General features: G+C 43.2%; 2 protein-coding genes across 4 annotated transcripts in view; one reads left to right on the forward strand and one right to left on the reverse strand.

Annotated features, from left to right (window-relative positions):
* The window catches only part of LOC148010436 (2-oxoglutarate (2OG) and Fe(II)-dependent oxygenase superfamily protein), a 144,634-nt gene that overhangs the window by 12,662 nt on the left and 109,485 nt on the right, over positions 1-22,487 (forward strand). For all 3 annotated transcript variants that reach the window (XM_087671024.1, XM_087671022.1, XM_087671023.1), the window contains exon 2: positions 8,991-9,143. In XM_087671024.1, coding sequence (XP_087527150.1) covers positions 8,991-9,143 — 153 coding nt within the window. The remainder of the gene's footprint in view (positions 1-8,990; positions 9,144-22,487) is intronic.
* LOC148010437 (uncharacterized) lies at positions 1,837-3,138 on the reverse strand. The gene has a single exon (XM_087671028.1). The coding sequence runs from the start codon at positions 3,001-3,003 to the stop codon at positions 1,837-1,839; it is 1,167 nt and encodes a 388-aa protein (XP_087527154.1). The 5' UTR covers positions 3,004-3,138.

The following is a 22,487-nucleotide window of genomic DNA, read 5'->3' on the forward strand; positions in this document are numbered from 1 at the left end:
GCAACAACTAGCTGTATTATGCCTATCCGGCCATTTACAGTACTACATCTTCCACTGCATGTGGCAAACCCTCATCAATACCCTGTTGTTCAGTCACGTATGGTGCAGCAAACAGCTAGGTGTATCATGTCTATTCGGCCATTTACAGTAGGCATAGAATCCAAAGAAAGAGGCAAGAGACTCTCGAAGACATCACCACCGTCATGGGTGGATGGCATTTGAAATTGATCATGTGAAAATGCAGAATTTTCAGCAAATATGATATTCCCACTGACAAAAACTTTCTTTGTGCGTGGGTCGTACAAGGGATAGCCCTTGCTTTCCGAACTGTAGCCAGTAAATATGCATTTTACAGCCTTGTTATCAAGCTTTGCACAAAGCTCTTTCGGAACATGTGCATAGGCTATGCAACCAAACACTTGAAAGTAGTCAACCTTGGGTTTCTTGCCATGCCAAGCTTCAAACGGGGTGATTGTCTTTAGTGCCTTAGTGGGTGTACATTTCAGCACATGATTTGCACACTGAAGGCCATCTAACCAAAATTTATGAGGGAGCCCCTTGCTTTTGAGCATACAACAAGTCATCTCCATAAGAGTACAATTCTTTCTTTCAGCAACACCATTTTGTTGAGGAGTCATTCTAATAGTGGCTTGATGTGTAGTACAATGATCAAGCAAATATGTCTCAAAAGCACGAGACGTGTACTCTCCCCTCTCTATCTGTGCGACAAGCCAGTTTCAGCATAGAAACATGAAACGGGGAACGGGAACGGGGAACGGGGAACGGGGACGGGGACGGAGACGGAGACGGGAACGCCAAACCTAGGGAACGGGGACGTGGGAACGGGAACGGCATTTAAAAAATCAAAATTCATGAAAAAAAATTAATATTTCACTCATAATCCATGTGGACTCTGGAGTGTTAAAACTTAAAACCAAGGTATATAATCCACAAGGACAAATCATTTTAAGTTTTAACTTTAAGATATCATGCATTATTCTAAAACTACTCATTAGAAATTGAATTGCAACTTACAAGGCTCAAGAGGTAAGCTATTCAATTATAAATAATAAAATCCATAATACGTATGCCAAAAATCATAAATGATAAAACAATGAACAATGAACTAAACTTAAAAGTCTAAGCTAAAAGAACATGCCTATGGTAGCATTGCCAAAAAACTTAAAAGATTACAAATATGAAATTGAAGTCTAATCTTTGAAAGAACATGCTCATTGCCCCAAAAAAGACTGCAAATATAAAGTCTAATCTCTAGACTAAAGCAAAATGCGGCATGCCGCATGCCAAAATAGCCCAAAGGGCAACTGCAAGACTGCAAGACTCAAGTACAAATATAATATCGACATGGCATAACTGTCAACAACCCAAGTGTCACAGTGTCATCAATGATCATAATATCATATATAATGTAAATGTGTCATGTATCATGAGACTCGTGATAAGTAAGCTAAATCAAAGATCATGATGGGGCTCTAAGGCTGCTCTAGCCACTCCTGAAGCGCCAGTCTCATCATCATGTGTACCATGAATTGCTGTATCTCCCTCAACATCAGCATGTGTCTCCTCTTCTTGCTGCATCTCCCACTCTTTGAATGGATCAGGCTTTGTTGTCATACTGTTACATAACATCCTCAAATTAGCACTAATGAATACTAGATCATTTGCCCTCTCCACACCAAGACAGTTCCTCTTCTTTGAAGCAATGTGAGCGTAGGTACTCCACAATTGCTCCAAACAAGAGGAGCTAACTGACTGACTCAAAATACGGATGGCTAGTTGCTGCAACTCAGGACCATCCGAACCATAGTCCTCCCACTACAAAGCTGCCCCAATCTTACAGCGATCCTCCTGTGCATCCCCACAACCAAAAGAATCCCGAAAGGTCCTATAACATGAAAGCTGATCTCTGATCTTTCGTCTAGTGCCATGATCAGGCACTAGACGAGACAATATAAGTCTCCATGCATCCATAACCTCACTGTCATTCTCCTGACCCTTGCCCTGAAACTCAGGATCCACAACAAATGCAGCTGCATGCATGGGTGAGCTATAGGAGTTCCACCTCGGCACAACTAAATGGTGTATTTCCTCATACGCCTCATCATTTGGTGCCAACTCCTGCAACTTTTCATTCAGCCTGTCCATAGCCTCATATACCTTGCCAATGCAAGGTTGCATAGCATCCATAACCCTCAATAAATGTACAATGGGTGATACCATAGCATCTATCAGCTTTACATCATCCCAAAAAGTGGAGTTATTTGCTTTCTCCAAGCATAAGATACCTGTAGGAGTATCTGCCAATGTTGATGAGGTAAACTCATCACTAAGAAATAACTGCCTCAAGGCACCACTGCATTCTCTTAACCTGCCTAGCATCAAGAAGTTAAAGGCAAATCTGGTATTAGAGTATTTTAAAAGTGTCTTCTTCGACCGCAAAGAAAAGTGATGGCGAAGAAATTGGTGATTCAAAACAAAGCTAACCATTTGAGCTCCTTGCTCTATGACAGGTGCAATCCATGACAGGTTACCAATATCCTTTAGTAGGTTGTTCAAGCAATGAGCCATACAATATGAAACTGTGATATGTGGATAATATCCCTGAATAATAGCACCTGCTGCCCTATTTGCAGGCTCTCCATCTGCAACAAATCCCACAACATGCTCTGGGCCAATAAGCTCAACACCTGTAACCCACTCTGCTGCAAGTACATCTGCTGACTTTCCTGTCCCCGATGCATCATGTGAAGATATAAAATACATTTCCCCACGAGAATAAGCAACCATACCATGAATGGATCGCTTGCGTGTATCACTCCAACCATCAGCAATCAAGGAAACTCCATTTTTAGCCCACATGCTTTTTCTAGTCACTGCTGCTTGCTCAACAAGGCGCTTTTCCTTGTCGAGCAAAGTGGTGCGTAAGGTCTCTGATGATGGAGGTACATACGAAGGGCCATACCTACCAATCTTCTTGCACATCAATTTAAAATACTCTGACCTGGCTGCACGAAATTGAATGTGGTCATGATAAAAAAAGCGTGCCACTGATGTATCCACCTCTTCCTTCTTCTTGGGATCCCAACTAGCATCAAGTGTGCTTTGTCTACGTGCAACATGTGGCGTTGTTGATGCCATGGCCGATCAATGCCTGTAGTAGGTGTGGAGGTAGCACTTCCTGATACTGACCCTGCTCTAGATACATCTGATGGGGATGGTGTCACAAAAGTTGCAGGGTCAACTGCAACACGTCGTGGTCTAGATGCAAGATAAGCTTGTTGACCTGCTACACGGTCACGAAGCTCCCTTTGCTTCTCCAAGGTCACATTTGGACAAAACTGCACCTCTGAATTTGGCTCATGTAGGAGATGAGCTCGGACCTGATTATGCATAAATATTAAAATTTAAAATGGAACAAGTGGCAATTGGTAGTCCATATTCTAATATTTAAGTAACTTTGAAAAATTAAAATCAATAAAAATTTGAAATACAAATGCTCGGCTCAATGGATTACCTTGTTTGCTCCACTAGTTCGCTTGTATGGGCAAAGCTTGCAAGTCCATGGTCGAGATCCTCCACTACTCAAAGGGCGGTCAGCATTTACTTCTTCCCACCATGACCAATCATCAGACCTTCTTCCTCGACCACCAACCCGACGAGCGGGGCGGGAAGATGAAGCCATTTATGATTTCAGGCTGAAAATTGAAGGCCTTAGGTTCAAGAGTCGAGAGAAGGAAAAATTGAAGGCTGAAAATTGATTATTGAAGGCTCGAGAGAAGGGAGAAGGCTCAAGAGTCAAGACTCACTTAAGAGTCGAGAGAGAAGGGAAAGGGAGAGAAGGGAGAAGAAGAAGAAGGTTCATGGAAGAAGGAAGAAGAGAAGGGAGAAGTGAAGAGAAGGTAGAAGGAAGAAGAGAAAGTAGAAGGAAGAAGAGAAGGAAGAGAAGAAAGAATAAGAAGAGAAAGAAAAAGAAGGAAGAGAAGGAAGAGGTTGGAGGTGGGAGGAGAAAGAAGAGAAAGAAGAAGAAGGAAGAGAGGGAAGAGAAGGAAGAAGGTGGCTGGGCCTAGGGGCAGGAGAACTGGGCCAGGCTGAGGGAGGAGCAGGAGAAATGGGCCAGGCAGGAGCAGGCGGGAGCAGACGGGACATAGGCAGGAGCAGGCGGAACGAAATAGAACAGGGCGCAGGCGGAAACTGGGCGCGGGCGAAAACTGGGCGCAGGTCACTTTGCCACGTGGCGTTCCCTGTCCTGTTTCAGACAGGGAACGCAGCAGGGAACGCGAGAATTGGAAGAAAATACTGGCCATGATATAGGGGCTAGCCAGAAAGATATGGAAGATGAAGAAGTAAAGGATATGCGCGTTCCCTGCTGCGTTTCCTGTCTGAAACGGGACAGGGAACGTTCCATTTTTTGGAAACGCGGTCCGCGCCGGATACATGCCGGGGACAGCGATTCCGCGTGCCGGGGGGCCGTTCCGGCCGTTTCCTGTCACTATGAGTTTCAGCCTCAAGCCTTGCAACAAGATGTTTAAAATGCATAAACACATTATATTTTTCTTTCAGCCCATACACCCATGTATACTGAGAGTAGTCATCAATAAATGTAACAAGATAAAGATGACCAAGTGCACATTCCTCTTGCAACAAGAGGCTATTCCAACTCTACAAATGTAAGCCCCTTCCAAAAGACAACATCAAAGAGGTGTGGAAATCAAGATATAACTCTGGAAGAGAGTTCAATGTGATGTTTACCAATTCAACACCCTGAATGATTTCATCCACATTGAGCAGTTGCTCGCACAAATCCTATATGTGAGTAAGGTGATTTGTCATGCTATCACCCTTATCCATGTTCACATTGGCCAACTCGCTACGGAGATCAGATATTTTGGCCTCATTACGTGCTGCAAGCATATGCTCAAGTACATCCCATGCTGATTTCGAGGTCTTATAAGACCGGATGTGTGGAATTATCTATCTCTGACAAGGCAATCAAAGAAAGTGCATGTGCATCTTTTGAGTTCCATCTCCTCTTTGATCCTCAATAGGAGGGGTAGTAGGACCAACAACTTGTCTTCTAGTGTTAATCTGAGATGTTTGAGGTGCAAGACTTCTTGGTCGCTGCAAATCACCTATAACATAGTCCCACAAGTCCTTTGCTACAAGAAGGTTGTGGACCATAAAACTCCACAATGGGTAGTTTGATCCATCAAGTTTGTCCTCTTGAGTGAGGAGACCAAGGATGTTGCTTTGATCCTTAGTCCCTTGATGTGCCATGTTGTTAGTAATTGACAAAAATTTGCAGCCAAATCCTTCTATTCTGAAGTATAGATTGTACTCCTCAAAGTACCAAAAATCCCCTCAAGATTATGCAACAAGTACCAAATTGTCACATAAATGCCAAAGTGTGCCCGCTTTGACTCAAATCAGCACTCGACTAAGAAATAACAGCAATGCTCTGCTGTACCACACTTGCCTCTTAATGTGTGCCCTCAAAAGTACAAATTACAGCAACTTAATGCCGATTCTTACCAAAATTTATTGAAAAATTTCGAAATTTTCTGCACAATTTGATTGTAACAGCAATTAAATGTTGCTATACAGCTTGTTTGCTGCCTTGGAATGTGTGTTGGGCAAAAGTCCTAAATTTTTGTCTAAATTTCAAAGAAATTAAAGAAATTAAAGAAATTTATACCTTATAGCTTGAATTTCTACAGCAATGTCACTTGGAGTGCATGCCAACAGTGAACAATAGATTTGCCTTGTGATGCATGTTAGAGCCTCTAGGACAAAAGGCCCCAAATTTCTTGTACAAATGCCGATGAAATTGTGCAATGTCGGCATTCGCAATGAAGATTTGCATGTGGGACTGCACATAGGGTAAAAGCCTCAAAATTTTTGGTGGGAATGCCAAAGAAATTGTGAAATTTCTTCGAATTGGTTGTCAATTTGAACTCTGGGAGTGAAATTGACTAAAGCCCCAAATTTTGGGCGGTATGAGCCGAGATTCGGAAAGAGATGACCAAAATGGATGGGAAATTGCAGAAATTTCGAAAAAACCCCAAATCTTGAAATTAGGGATTCTACACTTTTTAGGGTTTGTAGAAAATCACATGCAGGGCTGAGAATATGGTAGGCAGAGGTGAGAAAATAAGGGGCAGAGCTGAAAATAGCAGCAGCTACTCCAAAATAGTAGTTCCTCGGACTACATGCAGGTTGCGTACTTGAGTGCATGAAGGACTGCACGTAGGGTTGCGTGCAGGCTGAAAACAACAGCAACTCGTCCTTCTCTTCCTCGGGTAGAGAGCTGGTTGACAGCAACAATACCTTAGGTGGGGTGGCACCGGTTGATGGTGGTTGAACTGAATCCGTGTGTAGAACCTTGCTCTAATACCAAATGTTGGAAAATGACAACCAGCTATGCAGGAGAGAAAGGAGAGACAATGGGAGTGTGCTGAAGTAAAAGAGTAGAGTGTACTTGCTGAATTGAAAGAATGAGAATGAAAGGTACAAGATAGGTCTAAGATAGACCTAGAGTTAACTGACTCCAACTTTAACTCTAAGAGTGGTGACACAACTTATAATTTTAGTTGTGTTCACACTAAGAACTGAAGACTAAAAAATTGGGCATTGCCCATAGAATTGGCAAATTCTAACAGTTGCACCCCCTACTTAGTAGACACACACACTCTTTAGTCTTCAATCTTCCCTTTGCCGGTGCACACTCTGACACTTCGACTCTCAGTGCTTAGTGCTGTCATCATCATCAGCTTGACCTAGTGCCCTCATTGATGCTTTGGACTATGTGTAGGGATTGATTAGTCCATCATCATTGTATTAGCATTCTTCTTCAGTCAATGTAGTATTCTTCCCTTATCTTTTGCTTTCTGTCTCTCTCTCTTTCTGCTTCTCTCTGTGTTCGTGTTTCTCTTCCATTGCGCACTCTCACAATGTCCTCGTTTGACTCAGGCTGAGGCTCATAGGTAGGAGATGACTATACATGGCATGCATGACTACTAGCAGTACCTTAGCACGTGTTAAGGCACTAAAATTAGGGTTAGCACTAATCTAGAATTATAATGCATCAATCCCTATTTTATTCTCCTTAAGACAGCCTCCAAAAGCGATTAATGCTGATTAGCAAAAACTAATGGCTGTGTTTTTGAAGATGAGGACGATTGCTCCAAAATCCTCTGTAAATAGAGTTGGTTTTGGGGATCCCTACATACCTTTTGGCCATTAATTACTCCAGCATTCAGCCATCAGCCACCTACTCTCACACTACTGTGCATACCCCATCTAGAGTTGTTGCTGGCCATCTTCAGCTGCCACCTGCTTGGAGGATGTTGCCATTAGTGTAACATTGCTGCCAGCTATGGCCCAACTTCTTGTCATTGTCTTGAAGCTGCCACCTGCTGATGTCTTCATTTCTCACTGCTGCAGCCTGCATTTTTGCAGTCTGTACAGCTGCATTCTGCTTTTGGACAGACTGCCCGGCTGATGACATCATTGCATCATCACCGACCAGCTGACATCATCACACACATGTGGAGTGCTGTGTTTTTGCATTGCCTACCTCTGTTTTCCTGATCCATAGTATCTTTGATAATGGGCACACTTTGAAGGATCGCGTTTGCTCCTCCTGTTTGCCATATTATCATCATCCTTGGCGGATTGCTATCCTGCATTTTGCAATCCGTTATGAGTATGAGACACTTTGACATCATTCCCCTTTACTCTCGTCATTGAGACACAAACGTTTGAGGCCCCCTCATTCTATCATTAATATTCTCATTCAGCATTCTACAGGTTGTGTTCATCTATTGTTGTACATTTTGCATTTCTCTGTTTTTGCCTTACTGTTTCTTCACATGTATCAGTATCAGTGCTGTTATGATAGTATCTTGTTTCTATCTGGAAAGCTTGGCATTCCAAAGTGCGCAAGGACACTGTCTAAGATATCTCACTCATCTTCCGTAAAGCAGTCTCCTCAGAGCCTATTCCATCCGATCCAAGGGATTGGTGCCCTTAATTACCTTTTAGGATGGAAGAGGTAGATCTCCCCCTAGTGAAAGGTCCCTACCAAGCAGAATGTATCTTCTCACCAAACATGAGGACATAGCAATCTCTAGGTAAAGCCCTTGGATAGCTTCTTGCTATCATCATTTGGTTGGGCTAGTGATTTGGCTCATTCTTTTCCACTTATATATCTCCTATGTGAGCCATTTGAGGCCTCTCCACTCCCATTGGCATGTCCTTGCCACGTGTTTCTTTGTGTAGACTTACTCATTGTCTGCTTGCCGAGTTAGGAACCACGTATGTTAGAATATAGAATATGTCAGTTCCTGCTATTCAAGCTGATAGGGAGGTAACGAAGGTCATATGGCTAGGGCCACGGTTAGGGATGGAGCTTTGGTTTCTCTGGAGTATGTCTTAGAATTTGTGGCCGATGCTGGGCAGGGAGGGCTGGGGCCACCAAGGAGTCTGTAGCCGATGGGTGCTCTCAGATCAGAGAGGGAGGAAGGGGGAGAGAATATGACTGTAGATGGGGTGGTATGTGAGTAGAAGACGAAAGTGAGAGCTTTCACAGAAGTCTGACAATTCTTACGTCCTCCTAAGCTTAATACAACATTACAAAACTGAGCAAGTAAAGGTTAGTGACGTTTTTGTGTTATGGTATTGCCATTGTCTTACATTGTTTCAACATTTGCAATCACAATGCTCTTTTAGTAGTTGATGTTCATAGTAAAAGTTTGTTGGGCCTTTCAAAGAACATCAGTTGATGCAAAAACCAGTAATTTCAGTAATTTGCAACGGGTTTTGCTATATTATGTCAAGAATGAGTTTAGAATTACCTACAACTCGAACAAACATCTTTGCTGTGATAAATGTTTCCTAAATATGGTTCAGTTTTCCCTTGGCTGACGTCTAGGCTTCAGTTTTTTAAGGTAATATTTTCTACTTGGCCACAGGTTGCTGATTGTGGTACCAGAGACTTCACCGACCAGAAGAGACTTGATATGAGTGTTGCTGAGTTCATTGCTTACTGGAATCTCTACAATGATGCTAAAAAAGGCAGTAGATCAAATCAATTGTTATATCTAAAAGATTGGCACTTTGTCAAGGTTAACCCCGATATAGTTTTTCAAAAGTTGAAAACAATGACTGAAGAAAATGTGGGACGCCATCTATTTGTCAGTTGATTGCTAGTTAGTTTATTGATGATTGGTGACATTTTGTAGATGCATGGACATGCGTTAACTGCATGCATAGTGTAATCTGCATACTTGACATATGTGGCACCTCAAAAAGTCCATCCTTTGGTCTAATTATCAGTAGATGAGCTACTGCCTTTATTAAGAGAAACCCAACAAACGTTTGATGCTTGCATACGGCAGTTAATCTTTTATGTAGGGCCCCATATAATCAACCCAAACTATTTCCTTTCATTTTCCCTCATTAAACAGAAAAGAGTAATGTAGTGAACTTGACTGTTATGCGTCTGGGTAGTAAAAGCTATGTGTTATCCCTCGCTTTGCAGATGATAAAATCAGGATTCAGAGCACATTAGGGTGTACACTATCTTGGACCATTTGCTAGTTCTGCTAGTTCTTTTTGAGATAGTTATAGGACCCCACTCAAGTGTATGGATTCAAGAGCACCTATTTCATGATGATGATCTTAGAGAGTTGGTGTCATGGATTTGGGAATCTAGACCCTTTTCAGGTGGATAGGTGGCTAAAGGCTTGGATGAGAGTGTGAAGATGTGCTGGGGCTTGCATTGAGAAAACACAGAACGTATGAACACGGCTAGAAGGCAATAACTCATGCAAAAATGTAAAAATAGGGGATGGTGGAATCTGTTGAGACTGAGTGAATGCTGAATGTGAATGAGTGACTGAACACAATGTTCAAGGGCAGAGTAGTAGAACAGCTGATGACTCTTGTGGAAGTGGGCTGAGCGAGATGTTGATGTGTGTGGTGCATTGGAGATGGATCCTGAGTGCAGTAACCACTAGTCAGAGTAGAGACCAATGAAGAAAAGTGCTGAAAATGCAAAAGTGACCTGCTATAGATGAAAACACAGATCAAGATGGCACCAAAAAGTCTGAAAAACTTAAAACACAGCAATTGGCAGCTGGAGTGATGGCATGGTAGTCAGGGTGGCCTGATTAGCAGTCACCGAAAGCACAGTGACCAGCAGGCTGGGTGGATCCAAGATGAAGCACACACAGCAGTAGAGGACCTTCAAGGGCTGTTGCTAGTATGTTGGTTTGCTCTAGACAGCGAATGGAGGAGTATGAAGGATGGCAATGGTAGTTGGAGTGCATTGAATAAGTGTTGAAGCAGTCATGGAGGCTGATTGTGATGATGGTGAAGAATGGCAAAGGGGATTCGGCATGTGCAACATGGCTGGATAGATCCCTATTCATAGACACATGAGGCAAGTGACCATCTCAGATGGCCCATGGGCACCCTTGGGTAGTGTCTCATCGGGTACATTAAATGTGGGTGCTGGAACACTTTCGGTACGTTTAATATTTGAGTTTTGGAGATGTTTAATGAGCTGAGAAAAAGGGATTAAAATTACTTAACTCTTTGTTGCTTAGCACACCCTCTCAACCCAAAGATGCAAGTCAAAAGGGTTTGCAAAGCATAGCTCATTTAAGAGGTCTCACCCCAAAGGAACTAGGGCATCGTACTCTTAGAAATTGTCAATTCTAGCGTGCCCCATGTAATCCGTGTGGTGTGGACACTTTAATAAGTGTCACTTTAGTGTGTGTGTGCACCTAGTGTCTTGACATTAAAGTAATGACACTAGGGACTAGAGTTAGTTAACTTAACTCTAGTCAGTTGGTGGAGGGCTAGTTAGGTCAATCCTTGACCTAACTTAGGTTTTACCCTCACTCTATCTTTTCAGTTTATCAAGTACACTTTACTCTCTAGCTTCAGCTCATTCACCGTCACTATCTCGTTTCTCTCTCCTCCATAGCTGGTGCATTTTTCTCGCGTTTAGTATCAAAGTAGCTCTCGCATGGGTTCCGTTCAGCCACCGCCAGCCAGTGTCACTTTGCCCGAGGTCTTACTTCCATAAGCCTTTGTCCCTGTGAGGAAGAGTTTAGCTGCTCGAAGCCCAACTACTACCCAATAGTGCTCAATCTGTCGTTGTCTATCTCACTACTCACTAGTGTTATTGGCTTCGCCACCCAAACCACCGGTTGTGCAATTGTAGTCTGTCTCATTAGTGCTGGCTCCGTCCAAGTTTGCCTCACAACCAGTGCCTTGCCTATAGCACCAGTGTTGCATCCCTACAGTTTGGCTCCTACACTATACAGCGCGTTGCCCAGGATGCCAGCGTTGTACCCCCGCCTGCAAGCTGCCTGATTTGCTCCTCCTGTGCCATGCTTTGTAGCCGCCGCCCCTATCTTGCTAGTTTTGCCTGGTCCAATGCAGTGCCAGCTCCAATGCCAGCTCTGATTTGTTGTTGTTGTTGTCTCTTGGCCACTCTCTCTTTCGCATTGTTCTTGATGCCCACCCCATTGCTTGCACCACAACCGCTAGCTCTCTGTACCCCCTCTTGCTTTGGCAAACGTGTCAGTTGTTCGCCACCTCTTGCACCTTGCTCTAAGCTATTAGCATCACCAGCATTGCCTGCTAGTACTGCCAGCAGACTGCCACTTTGCTGGACTTGCCACATCAGCTCTCGGATCAATCTTGTTGACTGCTTGAAAGTTTGGTACGTAGTGGATGCTTCTTGAGGTGTCCTGAAATTGGGGCTTTTCGTCGATTTGACCTCCAATGTGCGGATTGACTCTTAATGACCCGACGTTGTGCAATTTCTTCTACATTTGCACAAGAAATTTGGGGCTTTTTGTTCCAGAGCCTTCGACATGCATCAGATGTGACATTTTTGCAGAAATTCAAGTGTAAGGTATACATTTCTTCAATTTCTTTGAAATTTTGTAAAGAAATTTGGGTCTTTTGCTCGACAAGCATTCCAAGGTAGATAACAAGTGGTACAATAGCATTAAATTGTTGTAACAGTGAGATTGGACAATAAATTTTGGGGAAATTGAGTAATTTTTGGTGAGACTCAGCATTAAATTGCTGTAAAGTGTACTTTTGCGGGCATGCATTTCGAGAAAAGTGAGGTATAGAAGTGCATTGCTGTGATTTGCAGGCTGAGTGTTGATCATGCATCATTGACAACATGGCACATCAAGAATATAATGATTAGAGTAGCATCCTAGGTGTCCTCACTTAGGAGGACAAACTTGATGGCACAAACTAGTTGTGGAGTTTTATGGTCCACAACCTTCTTGTGGTGAAGGACTTCTGGGACTATGTCACTGGTGATTTGAAGCAACTAGGAGTTCTTGGACCTCAGACACCTTAGTGCAACGGTCCAGGACAGGTTGCTAGTGCTGGTGCTGCCTCTCCTTCCCCTCCTACCGAGGATTAGAGGAAGTGGGACTCTAAGGATGCATAGGTACTTTCTTTGATTGCCTTGTTAGTGGAAAGGGCAATTATCCCACACATTTGGTCTTGTAGGATCTCAAAATTTGCTCGAGATATACTCGAGCGTATGTTTGTAGCACACAATGAGGCTAGGATATCCTATCTCCATAGAGAGCTGGCCAATGTGAACGTGGATGAGGGTGATAGCATGATAGATCACCTTATACCCTTACAGGATGCGTGTGAGTAGTTGGTAGGTGCTCAATGTTGATGAGGCCATTTAGGATGGTGAATTGGTAAACATCATACTGAATTGTCTTCCTGAGTCATATCTTGGTTTCCACACCTCTTTGATGTTCTCTTTGAAAGGGGGGGTAGCAACTCCTTACATTTGTGGAGTCGGAAGGCCTCTTGTTGCAAGAGGAAGAGACACGGAAGAATGTTGCATTGTGTTGAGGTGATGTGGCTATGCTTTTTAAGTACAAAGGCAAAGGAAAAGTCAGGCAAAATGCAAAAAAATCAGCAAAAGGCTGATGCAAGACAGCCATCAAATAAGACTACCCAAGACACAGAAAAATCGAAAAAAAAGGGAAAATGCCATTATTGCAAGAAGCCTGGTCACTATATTCATGAATGCAGGAAGAGATTGGCCAAAGAGAAGGACTCTAGTTTGATTGTCCAGGAGACATTACCCAACAAATCTACTAATTGTGATGCTTCATCCAACTCTATGGAGAAGGACTATTCATTTCTCACATGCAGTTTTGATTCTTCGATGGCTGATTTAGTATTTAATGCTATTGAAACATAGCACACATGATATTTTGATAGTGGGGCGTCAAAGCACATTACTTCCAAGAAGTGTCTATTTACCTCTTTGCATTTAGTCCTTGCTGGAAAGTGTGTTACATGTGCAAACAATAGCAATTATGATGTATGTGGCATTGGTACAATCATGATTACTGTTGTAAATGGTTCTAATTTCATGCTTCTAGATGCCTTGTTTGTGCCTGTCATTACAAAGAACTTATTGTCTATCTTTGCTTTTAATAGCTTTCAGGTCATCTTTGAGGATAACAAATGCATTGTTAGAGAGAGAGAGATGGATTATACACTCAGGTTATCGAGCACCTTGTATAAGAGTCTCTTCTTGTTGGATACTTGTGATAGATAGTCTCATGATACTCTGGCAGTTACCACTCTTTCACTCGCAATGCAAAATGTGGAGCTATAGCATGCCTACTATGAACATGAGTTTTGGGAGTTTGACGACCCTTCGGAGGTGCCATATGCTAGATGCATTGCCTCCACTGGAGACCCCATCTCCTCATGTATGTGAGGGATGTATTTTGGGCAAAATGTTCAGGTTTGCTTTCAAAAAGGATGGTGTAGTGTGTGCTGTCCAAAAAATGCAGCTTATTCACAATGATGTTTGTGATCCCATGAGGACACATGCACTTGGGGGTCATCTTTACTTTGTTACCTTTATTGATGACTATTCTTGGTAAATATGGATGTATGGACTGAATGCAAAATCTGATGTGATTATGCATTTTAAATATCTTGTTGCAAATCTTAAGCTGAAATTGGCTTGAAAGTGCAGACACTTTGCACGGATAGAGGAGGGGAGTATATGTCTCGTGCTTTTGAGATATATTTGCTTGACCATGGCATTACACATCAAGCCATTATTAGAAGGACACCTTAGCAAAATGGTATTGTTGAAATAAAAAATTGGACACTTATAGAGATGACTCGTAGGACAGGCGTTCGGAGTTCTCTTTCCGCACCTCAGTAGCCTTCTGGGCGTGGAAGGGGGACACGATGTGCAGGGAGTTCTTCTAGGTACACTAGCCTCGCACCGTAGAAGAGCAGATATGCAGCCTTCGGGATCAGTTTGGGAGGATTCGTTCTAGCCCAAACGAGGTGATGGAGATTGCCACCGACTACTACAGACGCCTTTTCCAGCAGGAGACAGCCTCAGCTAGAGGACAACTATGTAGATAGCAGGTCTGGGATCACAGCTCGTCTCTCGTCACAGAGGAGATGGCACGCTCCCTCCTAGTCCCCTTCACAGAGAAGGAACTAGAGGAGGCTTTTCATACACAGGATGGGCAGAAATGCCCAGGAGAGGACGGCCTCTCTAAGGCCTTCTTCACTACCTATTGGGAAGTGGTGAAGGACCCCCTACTGATGGCCTTCGAGGAGATTTTTACTTCAACACAGATGCCAGGGAGTCCGTGCAGCTTATGTGAGGCGGTGCAACTCGTGTGGAGAGGTGCATGCCGCATGCTTCACCGTATAGCCCCGAGCGTTGGATGTATCTCATGGGGTGTTTTCTATTGGCAGGCACTCAGCCAGGGCCGTCACCTTCTGTATGAGGTCGGGATGCAGTACACGATATTCATTATCGAGACAGGGTCGTGCGCAATCGTCGGTTTGGAGGCTCTACCCATCCGCTAGGTACTCGAGCCCATAGCAAACCGCTCTGAGGTATGGGAGATCATAGGGAGTCTTTTTGGATGGCATATCTGGAAGGCGCGGTGTTAGGAGGCTTTTGGCGGAGAGAGACTTTCAGTACATGCGACCTTAGCAGAGCTGTGGACCTCCATCATCCACTCCCTCCGCGGCCGATGGGATTAGGTGCAGGGCGAGTCCAGGGCTCATTAGGAGCTCCGTTGTCATTTCATGTGCACTTGGGGGGGCTAGGACCTGTTCTTCGTGATGCAGGCAGGCAGCCGTAGATGGCGATACACTCCCCCTCCATGGCTTCTTGCCCCTATGCCCCGCAGACTGCCTTGAGAGGCTTGTATACATGATGTATTTGTGACTTTGCTTCAGCTCCAGCTAGTCTGTTGAGCATGAGCACTCCGTTGTAATCAGTTTTTTTGAGTAATATAATTAGCCACATTTTACTTGCAAGAAAAAAAAAGGAGATGACTCGTTGTATGCTGAAAAGCAAGGGGCTGCCTCATAAGTTTTTTAGTGCTAGATACACCTGGATATGATAGTGATATTCTTCATCGAAGGCAATGGACGTTGCATGATTCTTTGATAGGACCGGTGTTTAACTAGCCTCTTATTCCAAGGTCCTGGGAGATGTCTTCTTATCTTCATTTTGCTCAGGTGCATGTTCATTCTGAGTATACCTTTGTACGCCTTGCTACTCACTTTTGTTGGTATCTTGCTTTCATGCATCAGTAATCTCATCTGAATACTCAGAAGAGTATCCCACAGTTGATCATAAATCTAAATGTGGACGTGATTGCAGGCCTTTGATGTGTAAATCATGTGTTAAATTGTGCACCCACTAAGGTATGGAAGACAATTACACCATTTGAAGCTTGGCATGGTAAGAAACCCAAAGATGACTAATTTTGGGTATTTGAATGTATAGCCTATACACATGTTCGAAAAGAGCTTCATGGAAAGCTTGATGACAAGGTTGTATAATGCATATTTATTGGCTATAGTTTGGAGAGCAAGGACTATTGTTTGTATGACCCACGCACGAAGAAGTTTTTGTTAGTAGAGATGTTATATTTATTGAAAATGTTACATTTTTACGTGATCAATTTTAAATGCCAGCCATCCATGACATTGATGATGACTTTCAGGGTCTTTTGTCACTTTCTTTGGAGTCCCTGCTTGCTGTAAATGGTCGAACAAACATAATACGCCTTGATGGTTGCAATGTTTTGAGGTACTTGAAGCTTTATGAGTTGAAAGTTAGCGTTTTTTGGTGTGCATATGCACATGATGAACCAATTCTTTATATGATTGGTTACTTCTTTCCTAAAGTTGCACATCAACGATGAGCTCTATGTTTTGAGTCCTATTTATCTTGCCTTCAAGAAAGCCTTGAAGAAAGAGTATTTCCTAGAGAATATTGGGATGGATATGAAATGTAGCTTTCATGAGTGGATTCACAAGCCAAACAAGGGGTTGGTGGTGACTGAGCTTCTATAGGTGCTTGAGTTCTATTTAATGAGATGGATGTTGCAAGTCAAGCGGCCTTAGAGCTTGAGAAACAAGCTATTGTTGCACCACATGCTCCCCAACAACAGGGTTATGGTGATGGTTTGTCACATGCAATGGAAGTAGTATAATATGCAAGGGATGTTGTAAATGCAGCCAAAGGAGTTCCTAGACGGGTGTTACGTACTCTTTAAGAGAGTAAAATGGATGCTCCCTTACCTCAGTGCACTAGAAGGGCTGCTAGGCATGCGACACATGATGCAGGGGGGCCCATTTGGTTGATTTTATGGAAGTAGATGATTGTGATGAGCATGCATTATGAGCTTACTGTTGGATGATGATGAGCCTACTTCCTTGAATAAAGCTCAGCAAGATGTATATTGGATGTAGGCCGGCCATGTAGGATGAGTTAGACTCTATTGCCACTAACTCTATATGGGATCTTATGGATTTACCACTTTGTAAGAAGGCCGTTGGTACAAAATGGGTTTTTAAGCTCAAACACAAGGTTGATGGTACTATTGATAGGTACAAAGCATGGTTGGTAGCAAAAGACTGTGTGTAGAAGAAAGGCATAGGCTATAAGGAAACTTTTGCTCCTGCATCCCGTATGAGTATGGTGAGATCTGTGATTGCTATGGTTGCAATTTGTAGATGGAAAGTACACTAGTTGGACATTAAGATAACATTTTTGATTGGGGATTTGCATGAGGATGTTTATGTTTCACAATCTCTAGGGTTTGTGGTTAAGGGGAAAAAGCACATGGTATGTAAGTTACATAAGGGTCTTTATAGTCTCAAACAAGCTCCTTCTACATTGCACTCTAAAATTGATGCTTATTTGGCTAGCAAAGGGTTCAAAAGTTCTCACTCTATACATTAAATGTGAAGGGGAGGGGGACTTACTGATTATCATTTTTTATGTGGATGACATGCTGCTCACTAGACCTATAGAGAAAAAAATTGCAAATTTGAAGGTTAAATTGAAGCATGCATTTGCTATATTAGATATGGGCTGTCTATACTACTATTTGGGAATTCAGTTTACCCAAAATTAGCATGGCATCATCATGTTACAGTCACAGTATGTGGATGAGCTGTTACATAGGTTTAACATGCAAGATTGCAAATCTATGTGCACTCCTATGGAGCCTAATGGTGAAGAGATGTCTCATGTTGCAATTTACAACTAGATTGTTGGTTGTCTTATTTACGTTTGCAACTCAGGCCCTAACATTTAGTATGTAGTATCTCAGGTGAGTAGGTATATGTGTAGCCCACGGACTATACATTGGCAAGCTGTTAAGTGGATCTTTAAACATTTGCAAGGTAGTGAGTCACATGCATCATTATTTCTTTTGGGGGGGGGGGGGGGGGGAGACTTGCACTTATAGGCTTATAGTGATTCAGATTGGGTTGGTGTTGTGGACACTGTAGTCTACTAGTGGACACTCTTTCTTTCTTGGCCCTTCATGCATTTCATGGCTAAGAAAGAAACAACCTTTAGTTGCTATCTCATCTTGTGAGGTTGAGTAGAGGGTAGCCTTTGTGGCAATAGTGGAATGTGTATGGCTATGTAGATTATTGGCTGATCTACATTTACCATTGGAGGGTCCTACACCCATTCGTTTTGATAGTTAGAATGCTATTGCAGTAGCACAAAATCCGTTGTTTCATGCTCATACAAAACACCTTGAGGTGCACTATGATTATGTTAGAGAGAGATGCTTTTTGATATATGTACCCACATAGGAAAATGTTGTAGACATTTTTACCAAGGCACTACCACGCGAGAAATTCGAGGCTTTTTGAAAGTCCTTAAACTTATTACCCTTTGGTGATTGATCATCCTTGTACTTTATCACATTGGCACTATGTTAGAATTTGTTAATTCTGGTAGTGTCCATATAATCCATGTCATGTGGACACTTTAATAAGTCACTTTAGTGTGTGTATCTAGTGTCTTGGTGTTAAAGTAGTGACAATAGGGACTAGAGTTAGTTAACTTAACTCTAGTTAGTTGGTGGAGGGCTAGTTAGGTCAATCCTTGACCTAACTTAGGTTGTACTTTCACTCTATCTTTTCAGGTCAGCAAGTACACTCTACTCTCTTGCTTTAGCTCACTCATTGTCTCTGTCTCGTTTCTCTCTTTTCCATAACTAGTGCATTTTTCTCACACGGACAAAGGTTGTACGACAGTTGCCTAATGGCCTACCAAGACTACCAAGTGTTGAGAAACCACTTCTTTAGTTTACACACTTAATTTAGGGGTTCGCACTAACAACCCCAAAAAGGGTTGGTGTCTACATTTTGACCACTTTTTCAGTAGGCGCCCACATAGTGTTGCACCACCCTAGACAGCTTATGCCTATAAATAGGTAGTTACTTCATTCATTCTTTACACTCCTACCATCTCTCTCTTCAATCATTCTTGACCACCTTTGGTCACCACCACCACTTTCCTTCTCTCACCAGTCCCTTCCACTACCCTTACAGCCCTTTAGGAGGACATTGCGGTTTGTGGCTTGTGGTTGCCTTCATTCTTTCTCTTCTGCTTTAAGCACCCTAGCATCAAGCTTTGTGTTTGGAGCATCTTCCACCTGGCATCACTATCGTCTGCTTGGCGTCAACATCCTTTTCCATCATGCTCCACCTTCACTTGTGTTTTTCAGTGTGGAGATCTTCTCCTTGCCTGGCGCATCATCTCTAGCTTGGCATCAATATCCTAGCCTCTGGCGACAGTCTACATGATCGAGTGTTAGTGATTTCATCACTCGTCTATCACACGGGCTGTTGGGACCTGCGTTTTTGTAGCGTGGTTCCTTCTCCATCACCTCGTGTTAGTCATTTGTCACAGGGGCTGCTGGGACCTACGTTTTTGCAGCTTTGCTTTTCTTCCATCACCTAGCATTACTCGTCAATCACAGAGGCTACTAGGACTTGTGTTTTTTGCAGCCCCTCTCATCCTTCATCTTCTTGCATAATCATTATCCACCTGGCGTCAACATTTGGGTTGCTTTCCCCGCATTTGACAGCTTCGACACTTTCGAATTTGTGTTTTGGTGCCCAAGTCACTCCTTGGCATTAGAGGACTGTAGTTTACTTTCTCAACAGTTGGTGATCATCTTTCACATCTCCGATGGCATCAAAGGACTACAATGCGCTCCCGCGACAATTGTTTTTCACCTTCCGGTGATTACTTAGATAGCCCATTGCTTGGAGAACTACGTTTCACTCCCTTCATTGTGTAGATTTCCCACAGGTGTTGCCACATGATTCAGATAGGACAGTGCAATTATCTTTTGAGCTTCGGCTCCACTATATCAGCTTTTCTTCTCTTAGCATGATTTAGTGCATCATCACCGTGTTCTTCTTGTGCTTTTGAATTTCTCTTCTCTCTCAGTGTTTGCCGTACACACTTTGTGTTATTCCCCATAAACCCTACTATCTCTTTGCAATGTCGCTTATTTTGACATGGTATCAGAGCATACCTGTTATTTTTGACATAGAGGTAATAAGGAAGTAGGTCTATTCTATTGTGAGAGGTCATATTTAAAATTAGCTAGGGCATCAATCAATGGGTGCACATTGGCTGCCCAAGAATCTATCAAGATTATAGCGGTGATGGCTATCTTCCTCTTAAGAGCCTAAATTTTACTTTTTTGTGGGCTTTTTCTTTTATTAAAAAACCCTCTTATTTTCTTTAGCGAGTATTTGGTGGGCAAGGGATGGTTAGCTCACAAGCCTATCAATGGCGAATAGGTATATAGGTGGCCAAATCGTAGATGAAAAATTGTAGATGGGATCCAAAATGAGCAAGGTGCTCATGGGTGCTCTACACGATGACATGCATAGAATAATGCTACACAATGCAAATGAGAATACTCATGTAGCAAGGTACTGCATGGACAATATCCGTCATGGGGAAAATTATTCACTTGCTCAATTGTCCTTTTGCAAAGATGATATGAAAGGTCATGCAATGCAAAGGGTAGGTATAACAAGGAAGGGATGTTGATGTTGAGGACAGGAAGACATCACTGAAACCTAAAGTTACCAAATGAAGTGGAGAAACCCCTTTTAACCATGGATGTCGATGTTGAAGGAGGAGAAGCTTAATGTCGGTCTTTATATGGTGCGGAGAACCAGGTGAAGAAGGATGAAAGAGCATCTTCATTCAAAGAGCCAGGAAGGAGGAGTTGCTGTGGTAGCATCAATAGATGCTTGAGGACCAGCCTCGAGAGATGAAGCCTCTATGTTGGTAAAAGAACAAGGCTCAAGGCAAGATGGAACTGTTGGGGATAAAGGCGCCTCCGCCTAGCCGCCCATGTATTACTACATTGACAGTACCCGCCACTGCACACTGCAGGTGGCGAGCGCCCTTCACAGCCACTTATTCTTTATTCTTTTGGTGACAGTTTGAATAAAAGAAGGCCCAGCCACACATTGTGGTTGTTGGAGTTCCCACTTTTGAGTCTCTCTCTCTCTTGGCTCTTGCTCTCCATCCGCCATAGCTCTCATCGCCAAGCTTCTTCCTCCTGGGTTTCACTTCCCTTTCAATTGGTATCAGAGCAAAGGCATTGGAGCTTGCTCGGCATTCTCTTCAGCCCGGATTTGAAGAGCTTCAACCCGAGCTTCAATGGCAGCCATGGGACCTTCATTTGCAGGTACGTTTTGATCTCCCGCCTCCTCCCCGAGGATCCAGTCCTTCATCGGCTTCTTCGCGGCTGCATTGGAGCCCCCTTGACCTTGCCAAGTACCCCTGAGGACTATTGTAGATCCCCTAGCTCCCAGGAACAACTAACACAATTTTCGGCGCATTTTTAGGGGGACTGGGCTGATCTTCTCCCCGGCATTTCCCTGCTCCTCCTCGGCTTCCCGACACTCTTGGCAATCTTCTCGAGCATTGCTTGACTCCTCGGCATTGGTGCTTGACTCCCGATGATCGATTCGAGTGCTTCCCCCTTCAGTCCTTTGCTGTATACACAGTCCCAAGACTGTCAAAACAGGGCAGCACTTGACATTTACTGTTTAAGGCTTCTTGTCATTGCTCATTTGATGCCTATTGATGTCCGGTGATGCCCGGATGTTATGGGATGTTATGTCTATGCTTTGGGACTGATTTGGAGCAGATTTGAGCACCGTTTGAGCTTCATATAACAGTAAATTGCTTGTTGTAATACAGTGGGCAGAAGCTCATTTACTTGGTGTATGCATTGGTTCATGGATACGAGGTGCTTCTTGGAGGTTTGAATGATTATACCAATGTATTTGGAGGTTGTCACATGCTTCTTCTTGATTCCGGAATGCTTTTGAGCTTGTATTAAGCTCCGACTTGGTTGTCGACTTGGTTGTTCTTCACTGGCATTTGGCTTCAATTGGCATGCTTCGGACTGGTCTATGCCTGTTGTCACTGCTTGACATTTAGGCCTCTTGTATTTATGCTTTGGTCAGATATGGATGCCACTTGGTTTGCCTATGCTTGATAGTTACTTAGAGCTTCAATTCGGATATATTTGCGCATTTTGGATCTACTGGGCATTACATTTGGTTGTCAGTTACATGCTCTTTGAATGCTTTCAGGCTTATGCTTTACAGGTCTGAGATAGCTTGGGATTTATGCTCCGAATGTACCCTACTAGGATTTGGCATATCTGATGCTATGTATTTGATGTATTAGAGCATTGCTTGCTCTCTTTGCATCTGACTTCACTTCCAGTGGGAGCCTCTTGGTATATTCGGATGTACACAGAGTCTTATTTACAAATGAGCTTGAGCTTGTGGGACAGTTACATGCATTTGCTCTCTTGAGAGCTTTATATCTGTAGTTTGTCTGTAGTGGGCTGATTTGATACGCCTATTGGGGCAGGCACCTATCTCTGTCACACGTTTGTCAATTTTGTATGCATCTTGGATGGTTATGTATTGAGCTTCTTGCTCTATCAGTTGTGCTTGTGCTTGGTCTCTTCTCTTACCCCGAGACTCATTACATGCACGACTTCTGGCCCTACGAGATGTCTCTTGCCTGACAG

The sequence above is a fragment of the Lygodium microphyllum genome, chromosome 29, assembly GCF_053477565.2.
Source record: "Lygodium microphyllum isolate KBCC chromosome 29, Lygodium_microphyllum_v1.1.10, whole genome shotgun sequence".
In the NCBI taxonomy this organism is placed as follows: Eukaryota; Viridiplantae; Streptophyta; class Polypodiopsida; order Schizaeales; family Lygodiaceae; genus Lygodium; species Lygodium microphyllum.

Bases quoted from the DNA above. Each gene is read 5' to 3' on its own strand.
- LOC148010437 (XM_087671028.1), bottom strand. From the start codon at position 3,003: ATGTGCAAGAAGATTGGTAGGTATGGCCCTTCGTATGTACCTCCATCA.